Source organism: Nothobranchius furzeri, chromosome 12, assembly GCF_043380555.1.
Source record: "Nothobranchius furzeri strain GRZ-AD chromosome 12, NfurGRZ-RIMD1, whole genome shotgun sequence".
In the NCBI taxonomy this organism is placed as follows: Eukaryota; Metazoa; Chordata; class Actinopteri; order Cyprinodontiformes; family Nothobranchiidae; genus Nothobranchius; species Nothobranchius furzeri.
Window position 1 is genome coordinate 14,780,810 of NC_091752.1, and position 17,737 is coordinate 14,798,546.

The window sequence follows — 17,737 nt, forward strand, 5'->3', positions numbered from 1 at the left end:
CGTAGTTCCTCAAAGTGTAGTGAGGCTGTCAATCGCCTGAAAATGGAGTGTGCTGCAGTAATTGCTCGCACAACATCTGAGCCACAGCCTGGACTTTCATCAGAGCAGTTACCCATTTCAGGCAAGTTGTTCAGTATTATCAGCTTATTTTCACATTTGTTTTGTTGCTAATGTGTATTAATACAGAGTAGAAGACAAAAACTAAAACTTCTATGTATTTTTTATTATTTCACATAATCTGTGGCAGCAGCTTGATCAAAGTTTGGCAGTCAAACCACCAATGCAACAGCTGACTATCATTGAGGTCCAGCGCTACTTAGCAGAGGGAAACATTTCAAGACCAGAAAATCCGTTAACATACTGGGGGAACCGGAAGACATCCTACCCAAACTTTTTCCACCTGGCTTTACAGGTTTTGTGTACCCCAGCTTCTTCTGTGCTCTGTGAACATGTGTTTTCAAAAGCTGGTGAAATTGTGTCCAAAAAACGCAATAGACTAAATGCCAAAACATTGGATAAACTTATTTTTCTGAATAAAAATTTATTAAAAAAAAACCTTTTGAGTCAATGACACTGAAATGGGTAATATCACATTCACAACACTGTCACTTTAATTGTCACTTGGTATCATTCACAGAATATTTTGAGGTGTATATATTTTAAATGTAGAAGTTTAAAATAATACCGTATGAAGTAGGCCTACAATAGCTTACAGTGTGTACAAGGATGATTAGGTCATTGAATCCGTGTCTGTTGTGAGTCTTCAGTATGTTGCCGGCAAACATATTTAAAGTTCAGTATGTGTAATTATAGAGCAAAACAGCAGCGGAATGAGGCTTCATCTACCCATCCCTAAGTACAATTATTTACTTTAAAATATAGAACAAAGATAAAACAGAACAGAATAGGTTTACATATACAATACATATAGAAAAAATTTTACACAGTACAGATAAAGATTTAGTAGACCACAGATGCAAGGATAGGTTAATGGAAGGCATCATGAAAATGTTTAGTTTTTAATTAGTTTTCAGACCTGCAGAGAAAAAAAACCTACAAGATGCAGAAAAAAGGATAAACCTCCAACCTACACACTGTCAGCAATAAACGCAGCAAAACTTAACTTTCATGACCAAAAAAACCCATAAAAATTATTCAATAAATCAGGAGAGCAGGAACAAGTCTTATTTCTGATTTTACATTTTTTATTTCAATTCAAACTATTTAGACTTTTGTGTTTTCATCACATTTAGCTTGTATTTTATATAAAATATCATCAGCTTTACAGGTTAGCTGCTCCTGTGTGCTTAAAAAGTTATGTTACTAACCTTCTAAAAAAATTACCAAACCATTCACATGATGTAATTTGTTATTCATTATCTGAAAGTATCTGATTAGTTTAAAAAAACTAAATATGTTTTGTTCAATTTGGTTTTCAGAATGTCACTAGTTTACTTATACTTTTAAAAAATATATATACTGATGTACTGAAATACAGAGAAATCAACTTGTGAGTACAATGAATGTTAATATAGTAAGTATAGCATGTCTAACATAAGCACATTCACACATGTAAAGTATCAATGTAAACTAGAACTGCAAGCAGTTATCAGCGGGTTCCAAGCCATCCAGCGCCAGTCGCCCACCCGGCCCCGCCCTCACCTTCGCCATTCCTCACGCGGTCCCGCCCCAAAAACACGTTCTCCCGCCGGCGTCCCGTCAGCTCACTTCAACCGGCGCAATGAAAGTAACACTCAGGATACGTCATGAAACCTTTTTCTTAGCCTATACAAATTTTTTACAGGCATGGCTAACTTGACTCAATCGTGATTACAATCAAATTCCACTGTTTCCTTATCAAAGAACGTGAAGATTTAATGAGCAAAATCATGTTCTGCATGGGACAGAATTAGCTCAGGAAGTGGAGCGGCATGTGTGGTAATCGATAGGTTGAAGGATCGATCCCAACTCTGACCAGAAAATGCTGCCTCGCCTCTCAGTGCACCCCAGGGAAGGTGTGGCTACATTGTAGCTCATTCCCAACAGCGTGTGGCTGGGTGGTTGAATGGATGAAAGACTCCAAAACAAAAACTTCCTTATAAAATCCATATTTGATCTGAAGATTACCAAACAATAATCTATACATCAAGAGTATAATAGGAATAACATCAATACTTGATAATGTCCATAGATTGAATAGATTGTCAACAAAAACTGAGTTTCATTTTGTGACTTACTGATCAAATGTTTTTTAAAAAATCCTGAAAAATAAATAGACCATCATTAAATTACCAAAATATTCTCACATGGCAATGTTAACATGCGGAATAATATGATGTTGTTTTTAAATCAGTAGACTCAAAGCTTTTTTGAAGAAAAATTGGTAAATATAACTATAAGGGTCACAGCAAAAATTAAAATATTCATAAAAAAATAGTGCTACTTTCTAAAATTAATAGAAAAATCGCAGATCACCATAGGTACATGTGGAATGTTATAAATGTTTTATATTTACTTTATACCTAAAAAAAACTTTCTAACAAAAATTATTTACTTTTTGTCCAACTATACAGAAAAATTGGCAAAAAGTAAAAAATTCATTAAAAATCAATGCTATTGTACAAAAATTTCAAAGTATTCCCAGATTACCTGTGTGATGCGAGAATTCTGTTTGTATTTTTGTTGGGATCATAAATTTTAAACTTTTCTTACAATAAAATAATATTTCCATTAGTGGCTGTAAACAAAAATAAGTCCTATAATTAAACACAAGGGGGTGCTCAAATCAAGTCAACATGTTATGTGTTTCATAAGATTGTGATAACAGAATTTGCGCTACAACTGCTAGCCTAAAATGTATTTCCGTAAATATAATGCGCAAACCACTTCGTGGAGCTGCGATTTTCGTGACATAAGCTCAAGGCTACCCAGTTAACACAACCTAAAAATCTTAGCCTCTTACATGCAAATAATGATTTTTAGGAAATTTTTCAAATTTGAAATTTAAATGATTATAAACCATGCCCACTTTGATTGATCATTACCATATTGATAATGTAGTCTTAAGACTCTATAATGACAACCACTAAGTTTCGTGCAGATCCATTTAGCCAGTTCAGCAGTATAATTTCTTCCTAGTTATAGCGTCCCCTATTGTTGAATCAAGTTGAAAATCAAGATATACACTTGAATTGACCTTAGGCATGGTGGTTATGAACAGCTATGAAAAATGTCAAAATGTTTTGAAGTTATACCAAAAAACTTCTTCATTCCAAAAAAAAAAACTATTTAAAAAATCATATTAAAAAAAAGGCAAATTATCCAAAATCCCTTCAGCCGCTCCTCCTCTCTTGTCAGGCAAAGTTGTGATGTGATTGTGTTTGATGGCTGGGAGGAGTTAACGAAAGTAGGTTTGACTTACTATGCAAATTTCTACTAATTTGCATAAGTTTAAAAAAATTTTTTAAATACTCATCTAAACTTGACTGACTCAATGAACATGCAGGATGAGATCATTTGTTTTTTTATGAAAGAAATGGGGAGAAACATGCCATAAACATTTTTGGGGTACAACAGCGCCACCTAATGGACAAAATTCAATTTTTTTCTGTGATTGTAGGTATCACGATGACTGATATGAATTGTAACTTTCTGTATAGAATATGTATTTTTCATGAGTAAAAGGGCGAAAAATTTTAAAGCCTATAAGCCACGCCCACTTTTTAATCATTTTCAAAATATGACTTAAGGGTCCAATGATAAACATATCTGCCAAGTTCTGTGGAAATCCATCGAGCAATTTTGCTGAAACAAACTTTTTGACTCTTTAGCGCCCCCTATTGGTGAATCCAAACAAAATTTGGTAGATAGGGCTTACCGCTCACACTTTGTAAGGGTCTAGAGTCTCATCACTTTATCTTGAAAAATGGTGAAGATGTCATCAATTAGGACATGTGCTAGCTAGCGCACTGAATTTGACATAGGGTCATTAGCCCAATTTTCAATAATTTCGCATTTTTCTTCATCAAAACAACTTAACTTAATCCATAGATCATATGTACAAAGTTTGAAGTTGGTTTGACAAAAAGTGACGAATAGGTGATTAAAACTAAGTTTTGTGTTTTTTGCGATCTAGCAAAAAATCTAGTAGGCGGAAATGGGCGTGGCCAATACAAAAAAGATGCAGAATCTTCCAAGGATCATGTACATATAAAGTTTTTGACTGTACGACCTACGGTTTGGGAGCTAGTAGCTGAAACGCCTTCACCTCCGCAATAGCGCCACCTAGGTGACTCAGGGTCCAAATTTTTCGAATCTGAGTAGCGGTCAGGATTTTCTATCAGACTGCCATGTCAGATTTTCCTGGCAATTTCAGGCTCTTGCGCCCATACAGTATTAGCGGAGAAGAAGAATAATGAATGAAAAATCCGTAGAAAAACAATAGGGTTCCAATGCCCTTTGGGCTAAATCATATGGCAGTAACTCTGCTGTACTTTCATGGTGTAAAAGTAGCTCACGGGCCAAAAAAGGTTGGAGACCCCGCAACAGATCGTTCAGCCCTAGTGGATGCTTAGATGATTGTTTAATGTTTTGTTTCAGCTAAATCTTCGTCCACAAAGCTCACAAGCAAAATGCTTCTGTCATTTGTGGACTCCCATGTGTTTATTTAAATTAATCTTTTCGCTAAATCTTTTTCCACAAAACTCACAAGCAAAGGGCTTCTCTCCTGTGTGGACTCTCATGTGTTTGTTTAAATGTGTCTTTTGGCTAAATCTTTTGCTACAGAACTCACAGGCGAAAGGCTTCTGTCTGGTGTGTACTCTCATGTGTGTGTTTAAAGTCGACTTTAAGCTAAATTTCTTTCCACAGAGCTCACAAGCAAAATGCTTCTGTCCTGTGTGGACACTCATGTGTGTGTTTAAATGCCGCTTTACACTAAATCTATTTCCACAGAACTCACAAGCAAAGGGCTTCTCTCCTGTGTGGACTCTCGTGTGTGTGTTTAAATTTGACTTTAAGCTAAATTTCTTTCCACAGAGCTCACAAGCAAAAGGCTTCTGTCCTGTGTGGACTCTCATGTGGATGTTTAAATTTCCCTTTACACTAAATCTATTCCCACAGAGCTCACAAGCAAAAGGCTTCTGTCCTGTGTGGACTCTCATGTGTTTGTTTAAACTTCCCTTTTCACTAAATCTATTCCCACAGAGTTCACAAGCAAAGGGCTTCTCTCCTGTGTGGACTCTCGTGTGTTTGTTTAAAGTTGACTTTAAGCTAAATTTCTTTCCACAGAGCTCACAAGCAAAAGGCTTCAGTCCTGTGTGGACTCTCATGTGTGTGTTTAAACTTCCCTTTTCACTAAATTTATTCCCACAGAGCTCACAAGAAAAGGGCTTTGCTCCTGTGTGGACTCTCATGTGTCTGTTTAAATTTGTCTTTTGGCTATATCTTTTGCTACAGAACTCACAGGCGAAAGGCTTCTGTCCTGTGTGGACTCTCATGTGTCTGTTTAAAGTTGACTTTAAGCTAAATTTCTTTCCACAGAGCTCACAAGCAAAAGGCTTCTGTCCTGTGTGGACTCTCATGTGACTGTTTAAAAATGTCCTATGAGTAAAGGATTTGTTGACAGTCCTAAAATCTGACTCAGAACACCTGTTCTCATTCCAGTCATTGTCTCGGTCTCCAGTTTCAGACCCAGAGTCTGACAGCTCAGAGTCTAGATTTGCATCTTCATCATCATCTCCAACGTCAGTCTCTGAAGAATCAGGAGTCAGTTCGTGAGGGTTCAGATCTGGGTTCCGGCTAGTTTCTAGTCCACCAGTTTCTGCTATCGTCTGGTAAGCTGAGCTGCTGGTTGAAACATCTCTGTCTTCTATTTGCTTCTGATGAAGCTGTGAGAACAGAGGCTTCTCTTCATCTTCCTCACTCTTTATAGAAGCAACAGTGAATGGAAACCTGGCAGCATCAGTCTCCTCTTTCAAATGGAGATGCACCCCTTCCATACTGGGCCAGAGTTTCTCCTGTTCCTCCTTTATGTGGAGAAAATCTAAGTCCTGATGGTTGTCACCAGCGCTATGTTCTTCTAGAGCTTCTTCTTTAACCAGCACCACCTGTTGAAAAGCTGTAGGAAACACAGAAACGCAAGATGTGAATTACCGACAGCTGTAACTGTGTTTTCAAACATATAACAGGAGCCCTGACAAACGGCCAAGTAAAAGACGCATAATAACACCTATTATAAAAAGATCTTTTTTCCCTGCACACTGGACCAGGACATGAAAATCCAATGAGCTGCATACTGACCAGAAAGTTTGCCCTTATAGCCTGGTGATATTGTGTGTGTGCGCGCGCGCATCTTACATCCGCTGTGAGGACACATTTTTCACCTCTAACATGGGGACATATTAAAATTGTGAGGACATTTGCTAGGTTATCACAGTGAATAAAAACCTAATTTGGTTTTAGAGGAATGGTGTGAATTAATTTTTAGTTGAGGTTAAAGTTTGTCATGTTGTGGGCAAGCTGTTTAACTCAGGACATGAAGAACCACACGAAAAAAACAGGTAAGTAAAATAGTAAAATGATTTATTAACTGAGGGTAAGGAAAACTAAAGGAGCTGCTCCATAAAAACAGGAACAGGACAGGACGGGAATCTAAAACGAAATAATAAACAATTGTGAAACTTGTGCCGGAACCAGAGAACCAAGAGAATAATCTATTTCTGGGTATAATTGTTCTTACGGTCATAGACCAGGGCTTAGCGGTGGTGGACTGGGTGAAGATCAGTTGAGGAGAGGCGAGAGAACCGATGACTGAAGAGGAGGTGATCAGGAGATGGTTGTATGAGTCCAGGGTGTAGGTTGGCAAGCAGGTGAGCGATAGAGTGGAGGCCAGAGGATCCTGAACGGCGGGACGTGGAATACAACATCAGGCGTGGTTAGAGGATACGAGGCGAGATACTGGAACAAGAACACAGGATTTCATAGGACAAGTTCGCAGGAATTTCAGGAGATATACTGGGCTAGAAGCTACCCTTAGTGAGAGTATCAACCGGCGCTGGAGTTGTGTCACACCGCTCCTTAAATCCCCTGGCCCTCTGATTAGCGTAATCAGGATCAGCTGAAGCTCGTTGCCACGCCCACCTGCAACACAAAAGCTGACTGCCAGGTCTCCTCTCCTGCTGATTGAGGCAGACTGCGACGGTACCCCCCCCCCCCCAGCGACGCCACCTGGCAGCCCAGCAGAGGAGGAGGAGGAGGCAGAAAGAGGAGGCCTCGAAGTCCCAGATTAGAGAGGAGTCCTCGTTCCAGGACCCAGAGATCCACTGCCTGTGCTCGTGACCATACACTTCCCAGTCCACCAGGAACTGACGACCACGGCCGCGTGGCCGGACGTCCAGGATGCGGTGAACCTTGTAGCCGAGACCACCATCAGCGAGGCGGACCGGCGGAGGAGGATCAGCAGGAGGGCACTGAGGACTGGAAATCACAGGTTTGAGTAGGGAGACATGAAATACTGGATGTACCTTCATTGACGGAGGCAAGGAGAGGTGGACGGAGACGGGACCAAGGACTTTGGCTAGTGGAAAAGGACCGAGGTAGCGGGGAGCAAACTTCCTGTTGGCGCCCCGGACCTTGATGTCCCGGAGGACAGCCAAACCATCTGCCCCGGGGTGTAAACAAGCACCGGGCGTCTGTGACGATCCATGAACCTGCGGCTACGATCAGCTGTGCGGTGAAGGGCAGCCCGGGTCTGGTTCCAGGTGCGTCGGGCCCGGCGGAGAAACAGGGGAACTGTGGTGGAGGTAATGGAGTCGGAGGGAAACAGAGGAGGTTGATATCCAAGGGAGACCTCAAATGGAGGTTATGGGCATACTCCACCCATGACAATTGTGAACTCCAACCAGCATGATTCGAGGAGCAGATACAACGCAGCATAGCCTCCAGTTCCTGTTTCATGCGCTCTACCTGGCCGTTAGTCAGTGGGTGAAAACCAGAGGTGAGAGAGACCCGGGCCCCCAGGTGGTTAGCAAATCCTGTCCAGACGCGGGATGTGAACTGGAGACCTTGGTCCGACAGGATCTCGGTTGGCAGACCATGTAGACGGAAAACATGTTTTACGAGCAGTTCAGCGGTCTCAGCAGAGGATGGGAGTGATTTTAGTGGAACCAGATGGCAGGCCTTAGAAAAACGGTTGACAATGGTGAGTATGACAGTGAACCCTCTGGATGTGGGGAGACCAGTTGCAAAGTCCAGGGCGATATGTGACCATGGACGAGGAGGGACCGGCAGAGGCTGTAGGAGATCTTGAGGTGATTGGTTACTGCTCTTATGTCTGGCACATACCTGGCAGGCGCTGATGTACTCCTTGACGTCTTTATACATGGATGGCCACCAAAAGGTCTTTCTGATGAGGGTTATGGTTCTGCCAAGGCAAGGGTGGATAGAGAACCTCGCCGTATGTGCCCAATGTATCAGAGCCCCTCGGGTGCTGGAAGGAACATAGATTTTGTGTGGTGGACCGGTACCTGGATCTGGTTCATGTCGTTGGGCCTCCAGAACCTTGTTAGTTATGTCCCAGGAGATGGAGCCAACTATATAGGAGGCAGGAAGGATGGTGGTAGGTTCCACTTCTCTGTCCGAAGCGTATTGGCGAGAGAGGGCGTCAGGTTTGATGTTCTTAGAGCCGGGTCTGAAAGAAATGATAAAGTTGAAATGGGAAAAGAATAATGACCAGCAAGATTGACGGGTGTTCAGTCTCTTAGCCTCTTTGAGGTAAGCCAGGTTCTTGTGGTCGGTCCATATGACTATGGGGTGTTCTGCTCCCTCCAACCAGTGACGCCACTCCTCCAATGCCAGTTTTATAGCCATCAACTCTCGGCCACCCACGTCATAGTTTTGCTCAGCTGGAGTGAGACGACGGGAGAAAAGGGCGCAGGGATGGAGGCAGTGATCTGTTGGGGAGACCTGAGAGAGAACAGCCCCTACCCCAGTGTCGGAGGCGTCGACTTCCAGGGTGAACTGAGATGAGGTGTCTGGGTGTGTGAGTATGGGTGCTTGGGTGAAACTGTTTTTGAGAGAGTGGAAAGCCTGGTCAGCCTCCTGGGACCACAAAAAGGATTTCTTGATGGAAGTCAGCTGTGTCAGGGGTGCGGCGATCTGGCTGTAGTTTCTAATGAATTGGCGGTAAAAGTTAGCGAAACCCAGAAATCGTTGCAGTTGCTTACGTGTAGAAGGGGTTGGCCATGTCTGAATGGCGACAACCTTGTCGGGGTCCATCTTCAGCCGACCACTCTCCAAAACAAATCCTAGAAACTTGACAGAGGATGCGTAGAACTCACATTTCTCGGCCTTAACAAATAACCGGTTCTTGAGTAGACGTTGGAGCACAGCTCGGACGTGTTGACGGTGTTCTGGAAGTGTTCTGGAAAACATAAGAATATCGTCCAGTAAACTGTAGCAAACTTGTTAATATAATCACCTAGCACGGAGTTGACCAGAGATTGAAAGACTGCAGGAGCGTTGCTTATTCTAAATGGCATGACTAGGGATTCTAAGTGACCAAGTGGGGTTTTGAAGGTCGTCTTCCACTCGTCCCCCTCACGGATCCTTACCGGTGGTAGGCGTTTCGCAGGTCTAATTTAGTGAAAATGGATGCATCGTTTACCAGCTCAAAAGTTGAGGACAGCAGGGGCAGAGGATACTTGTTTTTTATGGTGATCTGGTTTAGTCCTCTGTAGTCGATACACGGGCGGAGCGACCCATCCTTCTTGGACACGAAGAAGAAGCCAGCACCCAGGGGGGACGTGGACGGTCTTATGATTCCTGAAGCTAGGGACTCTGAAATGTATTTTGACATGCTCTCTTGCTCAGGTTTTGAAAGATTGTAAAGTTTACTTGTTGGTAGAGTGGCATCGGGAATGAGGTCAATCCCGCAGTCATAAGGGCGATGAGGAGGCAGTGAGGACGCCCGGTCCTTGCTGAAGACCTGTTGCAGGTTGTGGTACTCGGAGGGGACTCCAGTCAGATCAGATGGTTTCTGAGTTGGGTTCTCGGCGGTCTGGATGGGAAGAGGAGCTGAGAGGAGACAATGAGACAGACAGAACAGGCTCCAAACTGACACCAACCCGGTCAGTTGGGGGTTATGTGAAGCCAACCACTCATCACGTGTGTGTGTGTGTGTGTGTGTGTGTGTGTGTGTGTGTGTGTGTGTGCCAAAGTTTTAATCATTGTTGGTCATTCACATGTGAGGTTATGACATGAATGTGTATATAGGTTTTATGGGTTTTACAAATGTGTAATTTGGATGTGTTTTTAGAATTTAGAGATTTTAGTGCCGGCTGCTTCACAATGCTGTCTCGAATTGCCCCTCGGGGACTAATAAAGTTGTCTTGAGTCTTGAGTCTTGATATCCTAGTGTAACCCAGAAGCTAGAACCTTAATGAGGTATTAACTAATTGGCTTACTAATATGATCCATCCTCAATTTAGATAAAATATAAAATATAAATTAAGGAAATTAACAATACTAATTAATAGATATCTAATTAACTAATAGATAATTTCATAATGAATTATTGGAAGGGTGAATAACTAAAATAACGAGTTTAATATTAAACATCGGTTAAAACAAGAATCTTGAACATCACTAACAGAAACAGAAGAGGAAAGCTGTATACTATTGGTCCAGGTGGGAATCTGAAATTTCATTGGCTGAGAGAAATAAGTCCCGCCTCCGCGAAATAAAACCGTGCGACGCAGCTGAGCGAGAGGAGAGACAAACGGCTGTGCAGCACGCAGATACAGAAAGCAAAGACTGAGCGGTTAGAGAGAGAGAGAGAGAGAAAAAAAAAACAACGGTCGAGGCCGTGAAGAACCCTGATTTGGGTGCCGCATAGATAGAGGGAGAGGCGGACTTGACTCCTTCTAATAAGAGCTAGGAACTTGGAACCAACGCGGTGAGTAAAGAAAAAAGAAGAGAAAAAGCTAACGATGCAACTTAAAAAAAAAAGGGAAACTTAAATAGCTTATCAAATTAATTCCATTCTTATAGATTTGTGTGGAGACGACAGAGTGAACCAATCCTCTGTAGGAGGGAACCGTTGGAGCGCGTTGGTGAGTGAATGAGATTAAATTCAGTAAATTATTAAATTCAAAAAGCTAATTACAGCAACCGAGGTGACAGCAGTGGGCTGCTAGACGTTAGATCCCAGGAGTTAACATCTCAAACCGCCAGTTAACGGCGGTAGGGCATATGGGATTCCCAGGAGTTAACGGCTCAAACCGCCAGTTAATGGTGGTACGGCCTAGATGTACAAGGTCCTCAGGGGCGTTATAGCTAACGCCATAGAATTAGCAATGCGTCCCTTAACCAAACATTTAATAATAAAAAAAATAGATAAATAAAAATAAATAAAAGCTAACTGATTAGGGAGGAATTATTTTACAAAGGTGGACCAAAGGACCAGAATTTATATTTTGTTGAATTTTGTTATAGAACATTTTATTTATTTATTTATTTATTTATTTATTTATTTATTTATTGTGTTACAGATATACAAGGTGTCACAATGCTGTATAGAAACACAACTAAATGTATCCTTGTTGTCATGAATGTATTTCTTGTTGAATAGTGTAGAGTAATAGAATCTAACTGAGCCTATTGAGCTGAACAATTGTTGTCATATGTAATTATATTTCCAGAGCTACTGAGAATTATTTTAATAGACAATCAAATTGATGTTATGTTAGTTGAACTGTGAACCCAAACATGATTGGCTATGCCAATAGAGTGAAGCATTTGTTTAAGTCTGTAAGACTTTATGCTGTGATGTGACGAGAAGGGTCGATGCCAACTCGCTAACAGTCCTGTTGTTTACAGGCTGGGTTTTTTTTTTTTCCTTGGGTTTGATCCCGACTCCTATGATCGCTCACTTGGAACGAGAACTGGATTTCTTCCTGACGAGGGAGATGGCGAGCCTTAACCACTGAACGAACCAGGACATCTCAAGTAACTGAAGAGCAGACTGCTCTCTTCTGTGAACAATCTCAACGGTGTGGTAGGAAAAAATCGCACCACCGGACTCTGACTTTCACCCCAAGCGTGGGGATTTGACTTGACGCCGGCTGACTTGTGACTCATATGATCAAATCTCATACAGACTATTTTACTATTGTCGATTGTTTTCATCTGTTTTTGTGTGTTATCTTTATGTGTTATATTTCCCATTATTATTAAAATTTAGTATATAAACCGTTTCATGCTATACCCGTGACTCCAGTCATTCTTAAACAACCTCCAATTCTCCCCGAACCTAATTATTGGCCCATTTGTTTATTTTTTCTTTTAATTATCTTATTGTATCCTGTAATCCGGTTACACTAGCACAACTGGGGACTGTGGAGAGGGAAACACATAAAAACTTAAGAGTCTCATGATGATTACCAGAGATTAACGGGTTTATGGGCATGGTGCGATGGGTTATGGTTGTGAGGGCGCAGCCATCAAGCGAGGAGGCACGAATGGGTGTGGAGAGAGGAGTAGTGGGAATGTCCAGCTGCTGCACCACCGCTTGGTTCAGAATGTTCCTCACACCCAGAGTCCACCAGCGCCTTGGTTGGGAAAGTTCGTTGGAGGAAGGAAATTATACAAGTTATATTGCACCGGGAATTTTGAGCACTAGGAATCCTACCCACCAGTAATCCCGGTCCTACTGGTGGGCTGCGGTTTTTGGCCGAACAGGGCAGTTTTGGATTAGGTGACCCGGCTGACCACAATAGAGACAAAGACCCAGGGAGCGGCGTCTCAATTTCTCCTCTGGAGTTAACTGTGCTCGTCCAATCTGCATGGGTTCGTTGGATCCCGAGGGAAGGAGGTGTTGTTGATGTGTTTGGTGGGGACAGACTGTTTACCATGCTGGAGATTCCATATCTGTTTGGCGATTTCTGCAGGAGACTCTGTCTGATCAAATAGTTGTCTGAATTCGGCTAAAAAAGCCGAGAGCGAACCTCGCAGGAAGCTAGCCTGCCAGCTCTTAGCCTCGGCCCATTGTAGAGCCCTACCCCGGAGTAAGCGACTATGTACGAGATCTTGACCGAATCATTGATGAATGTGTCTGGTGACCTTTCAAAGGCAAACTGACTGAGTATTAGGAAACAGCGGCATTTACCTGGTTCGCCGGAGAATGTATCAGGCTGTGGCAACTCTGCGACCCGGAAACTAACCCCAAGCTGCTGAACCGGAAGTGGTGGTGAAGACGAAGCTACGGAAGTAGTGGGAGGAGGCAGCAGAGACGTGAGCTTCTCATTCATTTGGCATAAGGCGGTGTCGAGCTGGAAAAGACATTGATTAGTGGCGGATAACTGTTCGAGTACTGACCGGATGGATCTTTCGTGCTGGGACAACGTGTAAGCGATGGCGACAGGAAGTGGTTCTTCAGGGGTTGCATTCGTTTGGCCGGTTGATTCTGTCATGTTGTGGGCACGCTGTTTAACCCAGGACATGAAGTACCACACGAAAAACAGGTAAGTAAAATAGTAAAATGATTTATTAACTAAGGGTAAGGAAAACTAAAGGCGCTACTCCAGAAAAACAGGAACAGGACGGGACGAGAAACTAAAACGAAATAATAAACAATCGTGAATCTTGTGCCGGAGCCAGAGAACCAAGAGAATAATCTATTTCTGGGAAGAATTGTTCTTACGGTCATAGACCAGGGCTTAGCGGTGGTGGACTGAGTGAAGGTCAGTTGAGGAGAGGTGAGAGAACCAATGACTGAAGAGGAGGTGGTCAGGAGATGGTTGTATGAGTCCAGGGTGTAGGTTGGCAAGCAGGTGAGCGATAGAGAGTGGAGGCCAGAGGATCCTGAATGGCGGGACATGGAATACAACTCCAGGCGTGGTTAGAGGATACGAGGCGAGATACTGGAACAAGAACTCACAGGATTTCATAGGACAAGTTTGCAGGTATTTCAGGAGATATACTGGGCTAGAAGCTACCCTTGGTGAGAGTATCAACCGACGCTGGAGTTGTGTCACACCACTCCTTAAATCCCCTGGCCCTCTGATTAGCGGGATCAGGATCAGCTGGAGCTCATTGCCACGCCCACCTGCAACACAAATGCTGACTGCCAGGTCTTCTCTCCTGCTGATTGAGGCAGACTGTGACAGAGTTGGGAATACAGCAACAGTAGTTACTTAACCAGACAGGTAATCGAGAGAACAGGGAAATGACCTGCCATTACCCTGGCCCACTCAGTGATTGCCGTCAGTCATGACATGCTTCATGTCTAAATGAACAATCCGTCATGTGACTAATCGGGCCTGTATTGGCGCTTTCACATCTGGGCAAGCACGGATCGGACTGTGTGGCATTTGTCCGGGTCCTGCACCAGTAGGTTTTCTTCACACACACTTCTCATGAATGGGGACATCTCCTAGCTGGTGAGCTGGGCCAAATAAAGCACAGAGAAAGTCAGTGGTGACTCCCTTAAACAATGGCTGTGCAGCTTAAATCTCTTTGTGTGTTTCTGTGTGTGTGTGCACTCCTCACAGCAGTGAGCAGTGAGTTTGAACCGGCCAATCAGTAGGTAATGGGTGTGTTGGACCTGTTCAGCCCAAAGCAGACCTCTTTGGTTCGACTGGTTTAGTGCAGAAAACCTAGATATGGACACTTTAAAAGCTACCCAGTCTGGTCCATGCTGGCCCAGATGAAAAAGCACCATAAGTGACCATTTTGGAAGAACCAGTATAAGGTGGTGTTTTAGGGCCAATTGAGTTAACACAAAGTGCACATTGCGCAATGATGAGTATGCAGGGTGGGTTTGAGTGAGTAAAAAGAAACAATGGCTGCCAGGATTTGATCATCTGATCAGCATCACCTGACACCACTTCTAATTTTGACCTTTCATCATACTGGGACTTTTTTTCTAGGGTACAATGCTTACCTGTAAAATGTCCTGGTATTTATTAGTCCAAATCTCTGTGATGTCTGAAAAACATATCTGTGTTCAGAAAAGAACCAAATAATGGAATTGGATAACAAACACAGATTATATTTAACAAAGATGTTCAAAGCCTTTTCTCCGCCCGCAGCACAGTCGGAGCTGCTTGAATAGAATAGAATAGAATAGAATTCTTCCCACAGTGGGGAAAATCACTCCTTACAACAGAACATACACTTAGAGAAAAATAAGCAGAAAAATAAGCTATTATTGTAACCTTCAACCACTAAAATCAACGAATAAAATAAAAACTTGGGTTTCCAGAAATATGCATCATAAAGGACACTGACATACTAATGTACATCAGTGCACAAGTACTGAACACATTCTGAATATTGCATTGATGTCATTGTGTAACAGAGCCATTATACACGTTTACTGCAGAGGGGATGTACGACCTATGGTAGCGTTCTATTTTACATCTGGGATGTCTCAGTCTGCCACTGAAGGAGCTGTCCAAGGCCTCCACAGTGGAATGCAGTGGGTGAGATGTTTTTTTAAGATGGAGGTCATCTTCACCATCATCCTCCTTTCACACATCTCCTCCACTGAATGTAGTTGGCAGCTGGGGATTAACTTTGAAGAACCTCAGCCTCCTCAGGACGTGGAGGCGGCTTTGTCCCTTCTTATACAGAGCATCTGTGTTGTTGGACCAGTTAAGTTTACTGCTCAGGTGAACACCCCGGTACTTAAAGGTATTCACCACCTAAATGTCTGAATCCTGGATGTTTACTGGTGACTGTGGAGTAGTGTTTCTCTGGAAGTCAATCACATCTCCTTTGTCTTACTGGTGTTCCAGCAAACACCAGTCAATAAAGTCTATGATGACTGACCTGTACTTCAGGTCATTCCCCACTGACACACAGCCAAGTCATCTGAGAACTTCTGGATGTGACAGCGCTGCTGGTGTTGTAGGTGAAATCCGAGGTGTAGAAGGTAAATAGCAAACCTTTCTTTTCATTGCAAGTCAAAGCATTAGGAAACGGCCGCGAAACATCCAAAATTTTTTCTCTCTGAGCCTCAGAACCTGGCTGAGCTGGAGAGTTTTCTGCCATCCAGGATTTGATGTCTAAATTGCAGTTAAAAAGTGCATCCATTGGCCGTGTGTCATCAGGAGACACGGAGATGCACAACTGCGTATCATTTGAATAGCTGTGAAAGTTGACTCCATGTCTCCTGATGACACCACCAAGAGGGAGCATATAAAGGTTAAAAAGCACTGGGCTTAAAACTGAACCCTGAGGCACACCACATGTAATCCTATGAACCCTAGAGGAACAGGTATCTAAACTTACCATAAAAGTCCTGTCTGAGATAAGATGAGAACCATCTGTGAACAGTACCAGAGTAGCCAATTTCTTTTTGACATGTTAAAAGAATAGTGTGGTCTACAGTATCAAAAGCAGAACTTAGATCCAGTAGAACCAGCATTGTCGCTCTCTGTTCATCATAATTTTATTTAAAATCTTCAGAAGGGCCGTCTCCATGCTGTGGTTCACCCTAAAGCAAGCTTTTCTAAAATTTTGCTTGAAAAGAGTAAGTTAGATACCGGTCTAAAACTGCTAAAATCATTTAAATCTTAATTGCTTTTCTTCAACAGGGGCCTCAACACTGCCCCTTTAAAGGCAGAAGGAAAGACCCCAGTCTAAACTGAACAATTCGTAAAGATTCAAACTTAATCTCCAAAAGAACCATAAATTGTTTAAAAAACTTTGTGGGAATTGGGTCCAGAGCACATGTGGTGGGCCTCACCAAGGAGAAAACTTTATAAAGAGTCTCACCAGGACAAAACTGTCCAGGGTTTCCTCTGACAAAGCGCTGCAAAGACCCCCCTCCCCAGAGCGCACTACCACACCACTGAACCTTTAGCCCCTGAGGCTAAATGGATTGAGATGCCAGGAAAAGTGGAGCAGAAAAAAAGAAGCTGAAAAAAAAGCTCTGGCAACAGATGCATGTTCAGTCTGGTTTAAGGTGGAGATTTTGGGTCAGTTGAGTTATCGTGCAGCGGCTGGGTGCGCGGGGAGGGTTGGGGAGGGAGAAACGGTGGCTGTCAGGAACTGATCATGATGATGTGGTGCTGATGATCCGATTATCAGACTCATATCCTTTGGGGATAGAGAGCAGTGCTTTGGGCCGGTACCAGTACCACTGCCATTACTAATTTTGACCTTTCAGCATACCCGCACTTTGGTCTACTAGGGCACAGTGAATTCCGGAAAATTTTTCAGGGTATTCATTAGTCAGAATCTCAGAGATTTCAAAAAAATTATCTGTTTGTCCTCAAACACCAGCCATCCACAGTCTGGCACATGCTCCATGATGGACCGCATTGTGCTAAAGGTGCAGCAGTGCCATGAGGTGTGCCGCTTGTACATCACCATCAGCATCAGCTCAGGCAGAGGAGAGGATAGAGAAAAAGGACGAGTTATCTGACACCGTGCGCATTTCTGCAATGAATGACAGCAGCAGCCAGTGGATAAATGCTCCGACAGACAGGTAGACGGAGGTGGAGAGATGGCATCCAAACGGAATATAGATCGTAAGCAAACACAAGAAAAAATCATGAGGAGTGTGCTTCATTTGAAAGTGGGCGTGATGTTGCAAACAACTTTGTAGTAATAAACATCCAACTGCTGCTAGTCATGAGACAGAAGAGGAGAATTATGAGTGGAATGGAAAATTTATTTTACAACAGCCTGATGATCATTCATGAAATCTCTTGTCAAATGCATAAACCTT

At 42.8% G+C, this 17,737-nt stretch overlaps 1 protein-coding gene across 4 annotated transcripts in view; it reads right to left on the reverse strand.

Annotated features, from left to right (window-relative positions):
• Window positions 1–516: 516 nt before the first annotated feature.
• Window positions 517–17,737, reverse strand: part of LOC107372597 (gastrula zinc finger protein XlCGF57.1) — a 37,091-nt gene continuing 19,870 nt past the window's right edge. The window contains exons 1-3 of one of the 4 annotated variants that reach the window (XM_054736088.2): window positions 7,031–7,285; window positions 6,740–6,957; window positions 517–6,118 (exon numbers count right to left, since the gene is read on the reverse strand). In XM_054736088.2, coding sequence (XP_054592063.2) covers window positions 4,641–5,999 — 1,359 coding nt within the window. In that variant the 5' untranslated portion in view covers window positions 6,000–6,118; window positions 6,740–6,957; window positions 7,031–7,285 and the 3' untranslated portion in view covers window positions 517–4,640. Of the gene's footprint in view, window positions 6,119–6,739; window positions 7,286–13,165; window positions 13,329–17,737 lie in introns of those variants that run through there. The other 3 variants (XM_070542328.1, XM_054736090.2, XM_070542329.1) reach the window with 3 other exon arrangements.